This window comes from Rhineura floridana, chromosome 10 (genome assembly GCF_030035675.1).
Source record: "Rhineura floridana isolate rRhiFlo1 chromosome 10, rRhiFlo1.hap2, whole genome shotgun sequence".
Lineage (NCBI taxonomy): Eukaryota > Metazoa > Chordata > Lepidosauria > Squamata > Rhineuridae > Rhineura > Rhineura floridana.
Genome location: NC_084489.1, coordinates 47,639,725 through 47,657,739, shown reverse-complemented (window position 1 = coordinate 47,657,739; position 18,015 = coordinate 47,639,725). Strand labels below are relative to the sequence as shown.

At 43.1% G+C, this 18,015-nt stretch overlaps 1 protein-coding gene across 1 annotated transcript in view; it reads left to right on the top strand.

The window, feature by feature from the left end:
• LOC133365106 (uncharacterized) overlaps positions 1 to 10,552 on the top strand; it is a 32,205-nt gene extending 21,653 nt beyond the window's left edge. The window contains exons 4-7 of the mRNA XM_061586503.1: positions 808 to 892; positions 4,184 to 4,329; positions 7,132 to 7,212; positions 10,142 to 10,552. Of these exons, the coding sequence (XP_061442487.1) occupies positions 808 to 892; positions 4,184 to 4,329; positions 7,132 to 7,212; positions 10,142 to 10,414 (585 nt within the window). The 3' untranslated portion in view covers positions 10,415 to 10,552. The remainder of the gene's footprint in view (positions 1 to 807; positions 893 to 4,183; positions 4,330 to 7,131; positions 7,213 to 10,141) is intronic.
• The last annotated feature ends 7,463 nt before the right edge of the window (positions 10,553 to 18,015 follow it).

The window sequence follows — 18,015 nt, the reverse complement described above, 5'->3', positions numbered from 1 at the left end:
AAATTTCTCCCCCATCCCTAACCAAACCTGACCTAAATTATCTTTCCATGAATGACAGCTGTACTTACGTGGTCATGTACAAGCCTTACTATGTGAACAAAGGGCAGCTGTTTTCATGAGTAAGATCCTTAAGCAGAGCCAATTAAGAAATGTTCCACACCTATAGTATATGGACATAATTGTCTGAGGTGCTTTAAAGACCAAGATTAGAAGTTCCCTATACAGATACTAGGCTGACTGGATAACTTATTTCTGCCTTCAACCCGGAAGTGATTGTATATTATTGACAGACAGCTATATATGCTCTGTTGACTTGTGATGGGCCCAGAAGCTTATGAAGGTGTTTTATGTTGTTAGTTGAGCAATTTAGCAACGGAGTACTGTATGTTGAAAGAAAGAAACTGTATCCGGTTCCAGGATCCCTTCTTGTTCATTTGTTTTAGAGCATTTTCACCTCCCGCCCCTCCCCCCCAAAACAGACCCTAATGTAACTTCTAGGCTGAAACACAAAAATGCAAACCCACTCAGTAAAAATAAGTAAATAAAACAAAATTCAAGACATAAATGAAATCAATTAAAACAGCAGCAAGAAAGAAATGTAGAACAAATGCCTTAGTTTTAAAAAGTTCAGTGCCACTGCAGGAATGTAAAACCTCAACAACAACAAATTAGGAGCATGGCAAACGGAAAAGAAAAACTCTGCTGAATTCACAAGTAGGCAACTGAATGAGCAGTAAGAGTAACTAGTGCCAAACTCCAAAATTGGACATCCAGGTGTTCCTTCTCCATGTTTTTTTCCCTTTGTAGTATGAATCAGGTATACCAAATTTTGTGACAAGCTATGCCAGAGACCCTCTGAATCTAAAGTTCAAAGCACAATGCTTAAGCAAAGGTAAGTCTTTGCTGACATACAAAGGTATGTATGAAGCCTGTTGGAACGTTATAGTTTGAGCTACATGTACTCATAGTAATCAATTGGGTGGGGAACCTCAAGTCCAAGGCCCAAATGTTACCCTCTAGTCTTCTCTGTCTGGCCCTCAGGACTGCCTCCAGGCTACACCTCAACCACATCTCTCACCAGTCCTGCTATGCACTCTCCTTGAGTGTTTTTGTCTGTCTGGAAAATGCCCTTGGAACTCTGTTAATGCCTTTTATTTATTTATTTATTTATTTATTTATTTATTTGTTTCATTTTTAAACCGCCCATAGCGAGTGGCTCTCTGGGCGGTGTACAAAAGATTAAAATACAGAATATCACAATAAAATCAACCTACCAACAGTAAACATAAACAGCAAACAAAAAAAGATTTAAAATTATAACAATAAACGCTTAAAATGCCTGGGAGCATAGCCAGGTCTTAACCTGGCGCCGAAAAGATAGAAGCGTCGGCGCCAGGCGTATTTCTTCGGGGAGGCTATTCCACAATTCGGGGGCCACTACAGAAAAGGCCCTAGATCGAGTAACTGTCCTCCGGGCTTCCCGATGGGTTGGTACCCGGAGGAGGGCCTTAGACGCTGAGCGAAGTGACCGGGTCGGTTCATAGCGGGAGAGGCGTTCCACAAGATACTGCGGTCCCACGCTGTGTAAGGCTTTATAGATCAAAACCAGCACCTTGAATCTGGCTCGGAAGCAAATAGGTAGCCAGTGCAAACTGGCCAGAACAGGTGTTATATGCGCTGACCGGCTGGTCCTCGTCAGCAGTCTGGCTGCTGCGTTTTGCACTAGCTGAAGCTTCCGAACTGTCTTCAAGGGCAGCCCTACGTAGAGCGCATTACAGTAATCCAACCTAGAAGTTACCAGAGCATGAACAACTGAGGCGAGGTCATCCCTGTCCAGATAGGGGCGTAGCTGGGCTACCAACTGAAGGTGGTAGAACACATTCCTTGCCACCGAGGCCACTTGCGCCTCAAGAGACAAGGAAGGATCGAAAAGAACCCCAAGACTACGAACCTGTTCCTTCAAGGGGAGTGTAACCCCATCTAAAACAGGGTAAACATCCACCATCTGGGCAGGGAAGGCATTCACCAACAGTGTCTCAGTCTTGTCTGGATTGAGTCTCAGTTTATTAGCTCTCATCCAGTCCATTATCGCGGTCAGGCAGTGATTCAGCACATCCACAGACTCACCTGTAAAAGATGAAAAGGAGAAATAGAGCTGCGTGTCATCAGCGTACTGGTGGCAACGCACTCCAAAACTCCTGATGACGGCACCCAGAGGCTGCATGTAGATGTTAAAAAGCATGGGGGACAAAACCGACCCCTGAGGGACTCCACAATGGAGAGTCCAAGGTGTTGAGCAATGTTCCCCAAGTACTACCTTCTGGCGACGATCCGCCAAGTAGGAGCGGAACCACTGCCAAGCAGTGCCTCCAACTCCCAACTCTGCGAGTCTCCCCAGAAGGATACCATGGTCGATGGTATCAAACGCCGCTGAGAGATCAAGGAGAATCAACAGAGTCACACTCCCTCTGTCCCTCTCCCGACAGAGGTCATCATACAGGGCGACCAAGGCTGTTTCAGTGCCAAAACCAGGCCTAAAACCGGCTTGAAACGGATCCAGATAATCGGTCTCATCCAAGAGCACCTGGAGTTGACCGGCGACCACCCGCTCCAGAACCTTGCCCAAAAAGGGGACATTCGCCACCGGTCTATAATTGTTCAAGTTATCTGGGTCTAAGGAAGGTTTCTTTAAAAGAGGTCTCACTACTGCCTCCTTGAGACTACTAGGGACTACTCCCTCACTCAAGGAGGCATTTATCACTTCCTTGGCCCAGCCAGTGGTACTAGTCCTGCTAGCCTTCACTAGCCAAGATGGACAAGGATCTAGAGCAGACGTGGTCGCCCGCACCAATCCAAGCACCTTGTCCACTTCCTCAAGCTGCACCAACTGAAACTCATCCAATAATGAAAGACAAGACCGTGTTCTGGACACTCCAATGGATTCATCTGTCATAACATCGGAGTCTAGGTCCCTACGGATGCATGTGATTTTATTTTGGAAGTGCCTTTTGCTTGCCTGCGTGGAGGTGACAGAGGAGTATGTGAGTCTGTATAGAAACTAGCCAACTATATGAAGACATAATTTACATTTCTTTCTCTGCACACTTTTGCCTCTGATTCTGTCCACCGTGTGGCCCTTGGAAGGTAGTCTAGGATGAAACGTGGCCCTCTGGCTGAAAAAGATTCCCCACCTCTGTAATAAATATTAGGATGAAAAGACTTCAAGAAGTTCAAGAGGGTTGTAGCTTGGACTGTGACATTGTTAATCTTCATGAAAAAGACATGTCGATTAGTTGATTCTCACAACAGCCATTCATTTCTTTAAGAAAAATTTTAAATAAAGGTTAGCTCTTGACATATTTATGACACAAACGTTTAATGTTAAGATTCCCACTTGACTATGTGCAGGGCTGATAATTAGTGTTGAAGTGAACTGGAGACACTCAAAATCCAACAGTCATTACAAATGGATGATTGCAAAACTTGAATATGGCAGCTCAAATCTTCATTTTTTTTTAGGACACCCCACTTGAATGTCAGTTGCAAAAGTTTACAGTGTCGCAGTTATTTAATTGTGTGCTAGGTCCTCCACAGCATGCTTAAGTGGCACTGATAAATGAGTTCAGAACTTAATGTCTACGCTAATGGGTTGTCATCTAGGGAACAACAAACTTCTCAGAAGGCTGAACATCTGTTGTAGCGTTCACAAAGCATCACGCGAAGTTGTGTTCACCTGTTAGGCAAATTGGATGCAGCAAGAGGGGCAGGTGTGTGATGTGCCTAATGCCACTTCTCTCTCCCTGTCTAACTGGTGGTGATGTCAGAAAGCTGACACTTCTAAACACATTTAGGGCGGTGAATTCTCTCTGTAAATGCAATGTGAAACATTTGCTTTGAGCAGCAGGTTCCAAGTGGGGTACTATTTTGCTTCCTCCAAACATTTATGTAAAGCAGTAACAGCACCACTCACCATCATCTTCCCTTCCTAACGTACTTTGAATTGCACTTTTATCTATGGCAGCAGTTCGAAACACACTTACTAGGGAGTAAGCCCCATTGAATCCAGTAGGACTTACTGTCAAGTAAATGTGTGCCGAATGCTTTTCAAATCCTTTTCCTATTGACCTTAATATAAAACATGGATACTGAACACAACTGTCTTTTGTTTGCTGTACCTCTTCAGTCCATGGACTTCATCCTTTAACAGAAGAAAAAAGGGGACCCAGATCAAAGGAAAAATTCATTACCTGCAAGCCTCAAGAACTCAAGTGGGATTCAAAGTTACTTCTGCCAAAGGAGCCTTGGCCTGCTAAACCTGTTTCCTTTACAGTTAGTACAGCACTCCATGATTCTCTTGCCTTCTTTTAATCTTCCTCCACTGGGCTTGTATTTTTAGCCAGATTTTAATCTAAAATGATGCAATTAGGAGAAAAGGTTTGTTTGTTTGTTTGTTTACTTTGTAAGCAGATTCTCACTGATAGAAGAGGAAGAGGACATTTGTAGGGATGCTACTACTCATGGTTTTGTTTGAAAAATAGAACTGTTTCTCTTGCATAATGCAACAAATGATTGTGTGTTGCTTTTACATCATCAGATCTGGGGATACCTTGTACAATAAAAAAACATAGAGGACAAAATCAACATAAACTGTAAGCTGAAAAGAACAAACTGGGATTCACCCAACTTTCCAGGGATCGGAAGCTACACAGGCTGTCTTGTGCAAATTATAGACTTTCCCTAATGAAACATGAATGGCCCTCCAAGCCAGAGCCATTTCAAAATGTGTGAGGTGTAATTTTCCTTAGCTAAATTTAGGAGATTCAAACACATGTTGGCTAATACATTAAGCAGAGTCTTGTCTACCAGGTAATATTACTGGGACTGCAAGTGTACTTAAGTTATAAATGCATATTAATATATGTGGAAGAAAATTCAGTGTAATCACAAAGGCTTCAATGCAATCCCCTGATGCAGTTGATCTATATCAGGGATAGGAAGCTTGTGACCCTTCAGATGTTGCTGAACTATAGTTCTCATAATTCTTGAACAATGGCCCTGCTGGCTGGGGCCGATAAGAGTCCAACAACATCTGGAGGGCCACAGGTCCCCATCTCTGCTCTATATGGATGGAATATCTCCCTGAAATTGAACATATGAACATGCAAAGTTTTGGATTGTAGCCATTGTGTTTGCTACAACAGTGTTGCTTTTCATTTGCTACAAAGATGCCAGTTTTTATTTTAAATGTTTCTAGCCCACATGACTGCAAAGAAAAATTCTGAAACGGTATATGCCCTTCTGCAGTGTTTCCCACACCAGCAGTATGTAGTCAATACAGAGTGCTAGTGGAGGCCAGAAATGATTGCCTTTATGTAACAGCGTAATGAGATCATGTTGTTTATGGTTAATGTTAGCAAAGTTGAAAGCATTTTTAAAAAAATCCCTATTTGTTGAGATATTATACAATATACAAGAGTAGATATCATCAGGACTGTATGAATCCATGTACCTGCATACTCCAGGCAGCACAGAATTCATTTTCTGATGCAGAAATTGTTTCAGCAGCTTGAAACCTCGTGGAAAATAGTGGGTTGTGGACAGATCTTTCTGGGAAAGGGCTAGGTGCAGTAGCAGACGGTGTGATGCTACACCTGAGCTCCCTCCAGCTGAGTTGCTGCTGCCTACCGGGACCAGGAAGGGCAAGGAGGTGATGGGGTGGGTGCAGTGCAGATGCAACAGCAATTCCGCTGCTGGTTAGGTGCCATGTGCATCGCCCAATCCCTCCTGAGGGTTCAGATGTTTACTGCTGTCTTCAGCCTAGGCTTTCCATTGTTTTCTTTCTCCCATTTTTTTGGCTCTTCTGTGTTTATCTTGAAAGCTGCTTTGAGCAAGGACTTGCTCATTTCTTACAAACACAGTATATTTTTAGGTATTGTGCAAATCATATCACAACACAGATCTTGCCAGTCTTCTGTACAGAGGGTCAGATAAGGTACTTCCTGTTGTTGAAGGCACGTCAACCACTTGAAACAAAGCTCATGTCATGGAAGCTTTCAGGAAAATAGGTTTTGCCAAGAAACTACAAACAGGAAAAATAGCCCCAAAACATAACATTGCCACCACTGAGCTAACGGCACAATCCTAGCCATGTCTGCTCAGAAGTATTCCTATTGAATTAGAATGGCAGCCTGAGTTCTGAGGCCAAATTCCTTATCTACTTTTAGTTCTTTCGGTTCATATACATGCACGTCTAATAATCCTGCAGCCGTAAATATCTTTCCACTTAGGTCTTCCAATCCTCTTGGATGATCCTCCCAACCAGTGCATGGCAGATAGGTCAGAGAGACTTGGTCTGACCCCACCCACTACTGAAATGCAGCCCGATACCTTTCCACTGGAGCAATGTTGTCCTCCGTCTGAAAAAGGTTCCTCACTCAGGCTGAAATGAACACATGAGGACCACCAGAGGGCCACTGTCTGGAAGTACAGTGGCTGGGGGGCCACTGTCTGATGGTGGAAACCTCCTGTACTCATAGAGGCTCTTCAAGCATTTTAGAACCCTGGAACAGGAGGATTTATCACTACAGTGGGCCTCCAACTTGTGAAGGCTGATGGGGGTAGGATAGTGCTCATGCGCTTGCACCTCTTCTCCCTCCATGCACATGTTCATTTAAGCCACTAATGAATGCCCTAATATGGCTTACTTCTGAATAGAAAGCTACTGAGGCCAGTGCTCCTCAAAGACAACCATAGCTGTGTGAGTAGATAGCCAGGCTGGGGAAAGTTTTTTGACCAGTGGTCATCGTGGCTGACTAGACACCATCTCAGAAATATCATGAATAACACTTTTACTCTTTGTAAAACAGGTTGAGCATATATGTTCACTTGTAAATAAATGGGTGTCTGTATGATATCTAATATGGGTAGTAGTCTTTCACTCTAAAATGTGGGGGGGGAATTGCAAGTAAATGTTATATATCTCCACTTTAGGCTATGCTTCTGTTATAAAGCCTAGCTGCAAAGCAAAGCGCTTGAGTTGTAAGATTTTTGATACCTCTAAATCCCCATTTAGTTAGACCATGTCTGTCTGTCGTGAGTAGTTTTCTTATCTTATTTTAATGATTTCTTCAGAGGCACAAAAGCCAACAAAGTGCACATAGCGCCTTCATAGAACGTGTAGAAGAAACGTTAAGTAAGCTGTGGCTGAAAGAGGTAAGTTGTCTTGAGTAAGGCCACATTCACACCATACATTTATTCCACTTTTAAAAGTCATGGCTTCCCCCAAAGAATTCTGGAAAGTGTAGTTTGTGAAGAGTGCTGAGAAGTGTTAGGAGATTCTCATTTTCCTCACAGAGCTACAATTCTCAGAGTGGTTTAATAATCAATCCTTCCTAGGGAACTCTGGAAATTGCAGGTCTGCGAGGTGAATAAGGGTCTCCTAATAACTCTGAGCAACCTTCTCAAACTATATTTCCCAGGATTGTTTGGGAGAAGTCATGGCTTTTTACAGTGGAATAATAGTGGAATAAATATGTGAATGTGGCTTCATTTAACAACCCAATTTTAAAACCTTCAAGGAACCCTTACTTAGGGTTGCCATATTCAAGTCCCACAAATCCAGGCAGTCTAATTTGCATAATATGCAAATTATTTGCTAATTATGTAAATCAAGCATATTAAAGGTTGCGTTTTCCAGTTTTGATTTTGTGCCCAGTAATTGCCCCCAAAAACTGGAGGAGGATTTTTTTTAAAAACATTTTCAGGCTTAAATGCCTAGACTCTAGTTTCCAACACTGGAGTATTTATTTATTAACAGGATTTATGTCCTGCCCTTCCACTGGTAAAACAGTGCTTAGGGCAACTTACAAACATAATAAAAACAATAAAAATACATGATCAATGTAAAAACATAATAAAAACACAAAATAGAAACAAACATAAAACAAGTCAATGCAGCAGTATAAAAATCCAGTACTAAACAAAAAGCCAGCAAAGTATCAATTAAAAGCAGTATTGTGACTGACATTGCCTGTAACAACAATTAGGAAATGTGAAATGAAAACACCACTACAAATTGTAATGCAGATAGAAATCAAGATTTCAATATGAGTTCAGTCAATCATCTAACAAGAGTAGTGTCTGAGCATGTGAGATGAGTCTTTCGTATACTGACTCTCACATACCAGATCAGGGAGAGGGGAAACGCAGCCTTCTATGATAAAGGCTGGAACCTGCTGGAGACTTGAGTGCTGGTACCTCTTTTTAAAAATGCAGTGAATTCTAGAGATCTCGCCAGCTGTGCTATCATTGGATGGGGCAGCTGTTCCATTCCTATTGGTCTTAAGGGGGGAAAGGCTATATCCCCCTGCATTGAATGTGTGTGTGTGTGTACATGTATATATGTGTGTATATACACACATATTCATCCATTCCTGGGGAGGAAATGAAGTAGGGTGATTTTTTGTGGGGAGATGCCTGCCAGTCATTTTGAAGAAGGAAATGTATTAAAAATATTTTTTAGCCTTTTCTGAATTGCTGAACAGAGACTCTGCTGGGCAACAGGGTGAGCATTCCAATGCAACTTTACTTGGGAGTAAGCACCAAGTAACAGGGTGAGGGCAGGACCAAAAATGCAGATGCTAGTACCTCAGCCTTTTCTACAGAGAGGTTTGCTTTTGTATCTTGCATTTGTTCAGGGAAGGAAGCATTTGGTGGATTCAAAACCCTTTATTCCATCCTCCATGATGGCAGGCAGACCCTCCCATTGCATTCACCACTTAAGACGCATACCCTGAGACACAGGCAATTGAGATGAAGGCTGCTTCTCCTTACTGACTCAACCAGAAAGTCTGTGGATAATGGGTGGAGCTGCATGTGTTGATCAAGTGAGCATGTGCAGTTTTCTAAACTGCTAGATTTTGCATATGCACAGACAGGTAGACTGAAATTCTTGATTTTCCTAGGACAACTGTGGTGTCCCTCATTAACTAAAAACAATGGAAGGCTGATCTCTCACAAAATGACTGGGCAGAAAATTGCCTCCACATTTTGCCTTGTATCTCTGGATCCACAAGGGCTAGAGACTTACTTTTTAAAATGAAAGCTGGGAGTTCAGGCCACCTAATGGGCTAAGTGGGCACCAGGTTGCATGGCTAGAATTTGGGTAAAACCTGGCTAACTGGGCAATATGGCAACCCTACCCTTACTGGATATCGCACATAGGTACAGATAATATTTAGGCAATCTTGTTTTTCCCACGCCTTGTGGGTCTATGGGAGGCACAGCAGTACATCCTTGCACTGAAAAGAGGAACCATATGTTGCCTCATCTTAGGGTTCCCAGGCCTGGTCATGAATCCTCTCCCATGAATGGAGAGGACATCTGGCAATTTGCTTCTTTCCAGTCAAAGTCAATTTGGGCATATTCTGAGTTCAGAATTTGACATTCCTTGGAATAGAACTGGATTGAGGTTCTGCCTGGAGCACGCAACTGCTAAAAACAAAAAATCATTTCCTGTTCACTATCACACTCAAGCCTGATTCGCGTAGCTGTAGACAGCTGACAATTTGCTATTTGAACAGAACTACACGTCTGAATTTGAGCACAAGTGTGATCTGGTTACTTTTGGTGTGTATTGGGTGGGAAGAGATGTGAAGGCCTGGAGAAAACCAGAAAAAAATTGAAACACACTTGTTCTCTTTTTGCTTCCAAGTATTTGAACAAAAAAGGCTTCAGGGGGAAAGGGGGGGGGAAACAGTTCTTTCCCATTTTTGCAGTGGTTTTTTCTGGGCCTTCACATCTCTAGAGGGGGGCACTGTTTCAACTGAGTGCAGAGGGCAGGAGCCAGATTTAAGGCAGGGATGGGGAAACTGTGACCCTCCAAGTGTTGTTGGCCTGCAACTCCCATCACCCCCCAGCCAGCATGGTCACTGGCCAGAGATGATGGGAACTGTACTCCATTAACACCTGGCTGGCCACAGGTTCTCCATCTCTGTTGCAGGAGATCATGGGAGGAACTGAAGGACAGAAAGTCGGGATAGAAGGAAGAAGCATGCCCAGAACCACCATGGATCATGTGACTGAGTCCTCCCACCAGGAGGGTTGGAAGGCTGAGATCTGTGCCATTTTTCCATCCTTCCAGGCAACCAAAAAGGAGGCACAAAGCAGAAGAAAAGCTGCCTATAGGTCAAAGCAAAAAATGCAAAGTGCAGCTGTTTCCATTGAGAGGGATTTTGAGATGGAGCAGCAGGCCAGCAGACCACAAGAAAAAAGCCGGCAGAAAGGACAGCTCTCTCCATCGCTCTCTATAGCAGTGCAGGGACAGGGGCTGCCAGTGCATATCAAACCAGAACCTTTGGGCTTCCTGCTGCCAAATGGCATTGCCCAGAGTGTTGAGGAACTGAGGTGCAAGTAATGAAGGAAAACACTCTGCAGATACTTGGATGGAATGATGCTTATCTCTCCTGTTCTTTAACATTCATCTCATGCCCGTGGTACGACAAGGAGGATAAATTTCTAACCCACCTCATCCTGCTAGCTCAGTGACTGTAACACATGAAATAAATAAATAAATAAAACATACAAGTACAATAAATGATGGTTTTACTTATAACACCTCATGGCACTGAGTGATTTTCTTAAAATTATATGATAAAACCCATCAAACCATGTTCAAAAAGGGAACTGTTTACAAAAAAAAACATACTTTGAATAGTGGGAGGGTGGCATTTCTTTGCAAAGACAGTACTTCCTTAAGAAAAGATATGGACCTGGTACAAAGCCTGGGTCAGGACTGCACCATTACAGTGTGAAAAAAATATCTGGAAAGATTCCTGAATGAGGTGCTTAACAACACCTGAACCACTGAAGTTGAGAAACAGGCTTTGAATAAAACAAAAGCATGTGAACCAAAGCATACCATGTGCTGAATCAAAGGAGCAGAAGGGAAACAGGTGAAACTTGATTTGCAATCTAATCTCAGAGCAATCTCACACAGGCTTCTGAACAATCTGATTGCAACTATAGTTAATGGCTTTTATAATAAAATGGGAATTATCTATCCAAGCCAGGTACATCGTTCGGTAAATGAACATGTGTGGCTCTTTAGGAGTTTTGAACATGTCATTAATATGGCATATAAACCTGTGCTTTGATCACATTAGTTTGGCATGCTATGCCATATATTGAGGTGGTGAACCTTTTTCAGCCTGGGGGCTTCATTCCTTCACAGGCAAGTGTCAGTGGTGGTGGACACATGTCAGCAGTGGGTGTGGCCAAAAGTAAGTGTGGTCAAAGTGGGAATGGCCCAAGCTGGTAGTAGGTGATGCCACCCCAACACTCTACACATGAACACATACACATATGCACTCAACACACACATACACGCATGCATATGTGTAAAAAAACTCACATAAATCCAATATAATGTGTGTTTCTAGAAAGAAGGAAAGAAAGGTCCTGTCACAATCACTGTATCTGTGCATATGGAATCACACTGTAGATGCAGCATTCACCAGAAAACTAACATTCTCGTAGCTCCATGAATGAAAGGCACTCATTGATTAGGCTGATTTCCCTGGAAAAGTAAATCGCATGCTCCTAAAGAATCATCTATATGAAAAGTTGTATCAGCCATCACTGTTTGTTTCAGCCCTGAAAAACCTTCCTCTTTCAACAAGTCTTTTAAGTAGAGACGTTATCCCAGCCTGTGTCTGTTCTGGAATTGGTTTTTAAGATGTTTTTAAAGTTGTGTTTTAAAGATGCTTTGTTTTAATATCCTTTAAAGATACTTTGTTTTAATTTGTTTTAAAGTCTTTTGTTTTTAAGATGTCTTAAAGTGTTTTGAGTGTTTTTGTTTGCCACCCTGGGTGCCTAATAGGTGGAAGGTTGGGATATAATTTTAATAAATAATAACAATAAGATAGATTTAACTCCAGCTTTGCATAGCAAACGGCTGCTGGTGATGCAGCTATGGAGCTCAGCAGAGTCCAGAGTGGCAGCTGACGAGAGCAGCAGCAACCAGGCCCATTGTCAACCTGAGTCCATTGAATTCACCACACAGTGCTTACTGTGGCTCAACCATGAAGATGTTCACCATGTAGTTTTTTTAAAATGAGCTTTGAGAAGCATTACAGGTGCTTCCTCGCCCTCATTTTTTTCCCTTCTCTGATACTTCCTAGCATGGTGTTTTTTACATTGACAATCCTGCTACTGGGTCACTTAATCCTTTTATTGCTTTAATGTTTGCTTTGGGCACGAACATTCTAAAAGTTATGCCATTAAAATATGTTGTTGAATCTGTCCATTTAAGCATCTAATGAGGTAGTTCAGAGAATACAGTAGGGATTGTCATCATTCCCTTGTGAAGATTTAACTCCAGCTTTGCACAGGAAATGGCCACTGGTGATGCAGCTAGGGATGGAGTTCAGCAAAGACCAAAGTCCAGAGTGACAGATGATGAGGGCAGCAGCAAACAGGCCTATTGTGAGCACCTGGGCTGACATGGGCTTGCTGGGGTTCACCAGGGCTGATGCTAGTTGCTGCAGCTACCTTTCTTCTTTAATATATATATATATATATATATATATATATAATTGGGGTGGCCACTCAGGCATGTACAAGGTTACAGATGCTCATTTTAGTATTTAAAAAGATATCCTCTTCTGCATGACAATTTTTATTTTTATTTTATTTAAATTGTTTCTATGCTGCTTTATTTTTTTAAAAAAATCTCAAAAGTGCTTTACAACCTAAATTAAAGCATGAAATAAAGTATTACAAAGTATCAAAATAAAGCATTACAGAAGAAGGTCAAATATAAACCATGGATTTACACCAGCATAATTAACAAGAAAACAAAATATTTCCTTAAATGCAAAAACATTATGGATAAAAATCAAGAGCAAAAATACAATAAATTGCACAACACAGCATTGGGGGATGCAGTTGCTGGTGGTGAGGAATGCTGGCACAGGAAGGAGGCTATTCCATCTGCTTGCAGGTCCTGTTCCTAGGTGTCAAGCCAGCCAGGGCGCTGTTGCTGATTCCACAGGAGAAGGGTGAGAACAGCTGTGGCTAACTGACTTGCCTCCATCCCACAGACTAGATAAAGAGAGCTGCTCCAGCCTCACCACTAAGATGCAGACCTGTGCTGCTTTTCCCCTGTTGCTGCAGGTGAGGGGTCCAGGGACAGAGTGGGCAAGCAGATGGAATGACCTCTTCTCTGTCCCAGGACCACTCATGAGCAGCAACAGGGCAAAACAGTAGTTATTCCAAAGTAAATGTGCACTTGCAGACAAGGAAGGGGCTGGCTTGTGCAGCTGTGGCAAGCTGAGCAGGCCCTAGCCAGCTGGGGAGGACTAGCCTCAGAGGGAGGCAATGGTAAACCCCTTCTGAATACCACTTACCATGAAAACCCTATTCAGAGGGTAGCCATAAGTTGGGATCGACTTGCAGGCAGTCCATTTCCATTTTTCAAATGTGCTTAGCATCATAGCAGCAGAAGCAAACTCCATTTTATTCCTGTAGTCACACTGGCACTATGATGTAAGTGAGCTTAAAAGCTGAAACTGCACATGCTCAGAGTATTTTTTTTTTAATCGGAGTTGGCAAACTTTTTTTGTTTTTGCTTTAGCATGAGGAGTGTAGAAGCAATTGTAAGGCACGGAATGGTGAGCAGGCCCTGTGCTAGTGGGTGGCCAGGCTGAGCTGACAGGGGCCCCTGGGACTGGGCAGGGAAATGCTCTGCGATCTGCACTAGCATGTGATCTGCTAGCATGCGATCCACGGAGCACGTGCTTCATGCCTAAATGCTGGTGAGGATCATGGAGCAGGAACCACCTTTCCAGACAAACCCCCGCCGCCGCTAGCATGGGCTGGCAGCGCCACATCGCCGCTTTGCCACGTCAGCATGCTGTGTGTGCATGTTTACTGTCACCCAAGATGGCAGCGGGGATGTCAACACCCCCGCCATCTTCGGTGGTGCTGGGCGCGCATGCACAGTGCGCTAACATGCTGATGCAGCCTGGCCTATTTAAGCCCCTGGTGGCAGCAGCGGTGATAGTGCTGCTGTGTCACCACCGCCACCTCCTTTGAGGGCCTGCTGCAGTCTGGTGCCAAAGGATCCACTGCAGTCTGATGCTGAACCTGATGGTGGGGGTGGGGGAAGGAACATCAGAGGCTGCCTTATACTGAGTCAGACCAATGGCTCATCTAGCTCAGTATTATCTACACTGCACTGACTGGTAACGACTCTCCAAGGTTTCAGACTCTCCCATCCTTTCCTGGAGATGCCAGGCAGCTGAACCTGGTACCTTCTGCATACAAAGTAGATGCTTTATCACTGAGCTATGATCCTTCCTCTGGAGAGAAATGTTAATAGTGTGATTCACCCCCTCTCCCTCCCTCCTCAGTCATACCATTAAGTCCAGGGTCTAAAATTACCTAGCTGCACCAACAGAAATGTCTTGACAGTTTGTTACATGGGCACAAAACAATTGTGATGATAACCTTGTACAATGAATAGTCTTTGTGCCCCATCCAGAGTACTTTTTCTTGGCATTGTGGCCCATACGATGAGGCCTGAAAATCCGTTTGCCCGTGTATTTTGAACAGCACATGCAAGACTTTTAAGATAAGTCAATCCACGTAGCTATTTGGGCCAAAAATTGACCTTTTTTGACCGTGCTCCTTGTTTGCTCTGTAGACTTGTTAAATAACTGTGAAAACAACAGCAGTTTTTCTAACATCAAGGCAACTTCCACTTGGTCCCTGGAGTCAACAGCAGTCAAAAACAGAGTTGGAATTTTATTGTATTTTCCAGAGATGTGCTTATTAATATCTGGAAACAGGAACCATCTAAAGCTTTGATACTGAATGGCTCTTCCTCAGCACTGGAAAGCTTTTAAGCAGTTTTGCTCTGGCTGCTTCCTACCATGCAACAGTAGCTTCTCTCAGCACCTTAAAATATTTGGGGTTAAGAAGGAAACACTGTATTCCTCTCTATTCCTAGGATGCCAGAGGCAAATCTGAAAATGTCACTTGGGACAGTTTGGAAACAGAAATATCCCTCTCACATCTGATTCAATTTGCTTGACTGTCATGGTGAGGCCCTGATGCCTTTGAAACCAGTGGAAAGACCTAGCATTGAGTCTAATGGAATTTGAATCTGTCCTTTCATTTGCAAAACCGTAGGTGCAGCAGTTCATTTCCTGTCTCGCTCAAATGGAAACACAATAATTGAATGTTTGTGTGGGGCTTTCATACCAAGAGAGTTCTGGTAGGGCTCTGAAGCAGTTCATAATTTTTGTGCATGTCTGTCTCAACTGGCTGTTAACATCCATTTCGCAAAATATCCTTTCGGGAAAGCCATTGTAAAACAAGAACTGGAAAAACTTAGGTGGAGTTTGCACATTTGCAATTTATTTGTTCTAGCCATTCCAGTTTCTGCTTGGTAGAATATGAAACACAAATTTATTTCTGGCCACTTAGCTCATAAAAATTATTACATCATATCATAAGATTTCATCACAGACAAATGCAAGTGTTGTGAAGCAAGCAGTTTGAGGGTTGCCTCAACTGCTGGTCATGTTCTGCCAGCAAACGTGTGCCTAGAAATCCTCAGACTTTCGAGACAGTCATGGAAAGCTGTACTGAAAAGAACTCTGTGATCTGTTTACACTGTATAGACTAGATGCTTCTCACGGTTATGGCTGTGGCTTTCTTCAGGCGGCAGGGAGAAGGATGGTAAAAGTTACAGGGAAATGTCTATTTATAGTTGGTAAAGATCACACCTTTCACACATATTTGTTCAGTGAGAGGCAAACTGTGGTGTAAACAAAATAATGAAGATAAAGGTGAGAATATGCTTTGTGGTGTGCTTCTAGAGTGTGAATCAGCTATGGACGTTATATGGAGGAACAGGTAATTGCCTAATCAAGCAGAACTCTCCAGATCCTGGATGTTATTCAACGTCCATGTATTCCAGTAGAGACTGTGCAGGAGAAGATCCTGCTGAATTATATCTCATGAAGACAGACTGCTCTGGATTTTTCTAGGATGAACTTCACTTGTAAGAATCCTAGTATTATGCTGCTACACATCCTGTGAATATACAAAATGGACCCTAGTGACCTCAGCATTGGGATCACTTGGGGGAATGGGGTAGCCAATGTGGTGACCTCCACATGTTGTGCACTATGGCTCCCATAACCCCTGAATATTGGCAATGCTGGCTTGGACTAATGGGAGTTATCGCCTAGAACATCTGGAGGGCACCATGTTGGCTACTCCTGACTTAGAGTCACTTGAAATGTTACAAAATCCCTCCATGACAGGCACTTCTGTTTAGGAATTCATGAGAAAATTACATGGAGATTGCATGCACATAACACATGAGGATTTGTTCATATGTAAATATGGTGGGTGCAGGCTAGGGAGCCATGGCCTAGCCATGGGAAGGTGATAGCTCAGTGGTAGAGCATCTGTTTTCCATGCAGGTCCCAGCTTCAACCCCCAGCATCTCCAGGTAGGACTGGGAATGTCCCCAGTGCTGGAGGGCTGCTGCCCATCAGTGCAGATGCAGACCAGGCATGGGGAACCGTTGGCATTTCCAGTTGTTGCTGAACTACATCTCCCATCACTCCTAGCCATTGGTCATGCTTGATGGGGTTGATGGGAGTTGTAGTTCAGCAACATCTGGAAAGCCAAAGGTATAGACAATGCTAAGCTAGATAGATTTGGTAAAAGACAGCTCCCTATGTTCCTGTGTTTAGCTATGTGCGTTGAGGGTGTCATTTGGCTGCAGTGCTACCCTGACCAACAGACCTTGTCATGCCCCAGCCTCCTAGTTCCTAGATGCTCAATCTGAGCAATTTGTTTCCTGTGTGATGAAGCTGGCTAAGTTCCTGCTGCTTAATGGCTGCTTTGGATCTCAACTCCTGTTTAGACTTGTCAACAAACTTGCCTCCAGCCCCTCTGATTCGTCACCACTGCCTTGGAACTTGTCCTTGCCTCCTGCCTGTTGTGGACAACACATTTTCACCTGTCCCACTTGGATTGATAGCCAGATCCCTCTGGCTCTAGGGACCCAGCATGCCTTGAGCCTGACTTGACAAGGCCTAACAGACTATAAACCTGTTGTCCTGGTTTTTGGAAGTGTGTTTCCTCGTTCTTTTGGTGATGCAGTTACAAGCAACTTCAGGAGAGAATGACCCTGTCGTTCTCCTTTCTCTTTTCTTTTTTTTACCACTGACCCAAAGATTGCAGTCCCATCAACGTCCCATTTGTCATCTTGTTTATTAGGGTCACATGACTTACAGGCCAACACACCTGCTACACCAGTAAATCCCCCTCCCTATTTCCCCCATTAAAAGCAGGAAGAATACACAAATGTTTCCTTGTGTGATCCTCTGGCAAGAGTATTTCTTAAAAACATTTTTAAACATAAATATCCATACTCTACTCTTAATGACGTCAAAATTTCCCTATGTATGCAAATAGTGGACATTAATGATCTATCTAAAGTGCCTAAGGAATGTCTGAAGCCTGTAATTGTGTTTCCAAAGAGTAAAGTGAGTAGAAGTTGTCCTATGTTTACATTATAAGGCACCGACAAAAATGCATATAGAAGATAAATGCAGGGGAGCTGTGATTTCTCCTCATTCCCAGGCATAAATACAACACCAAAAGGAAACTAAAATCGCAGTGAGAACATGTGTTAAGCCCAATGTTTAACAATGATTTTTAGCCTAGGGATCAATCTACAGTCAGAATGAAAAATACAATAGAAAGAAACTTGAGCATTTATCCTGATTTGCTTGCACAAAGCTTACCTGGAGATGAGGCTATGCCCGATCTTTATTGAGCATCCATTCTGATATGTTTGCAGGAAGGTTACACAACAATGAGCATTCATCCTGATTTGCTTGTTTAGCGGTTATGCGCCTTCCCATTAAGTGATCATGTATCCCACATGTTTCAGTGCATTTCCCATCACCTTGCCAACCATAAAAAGTC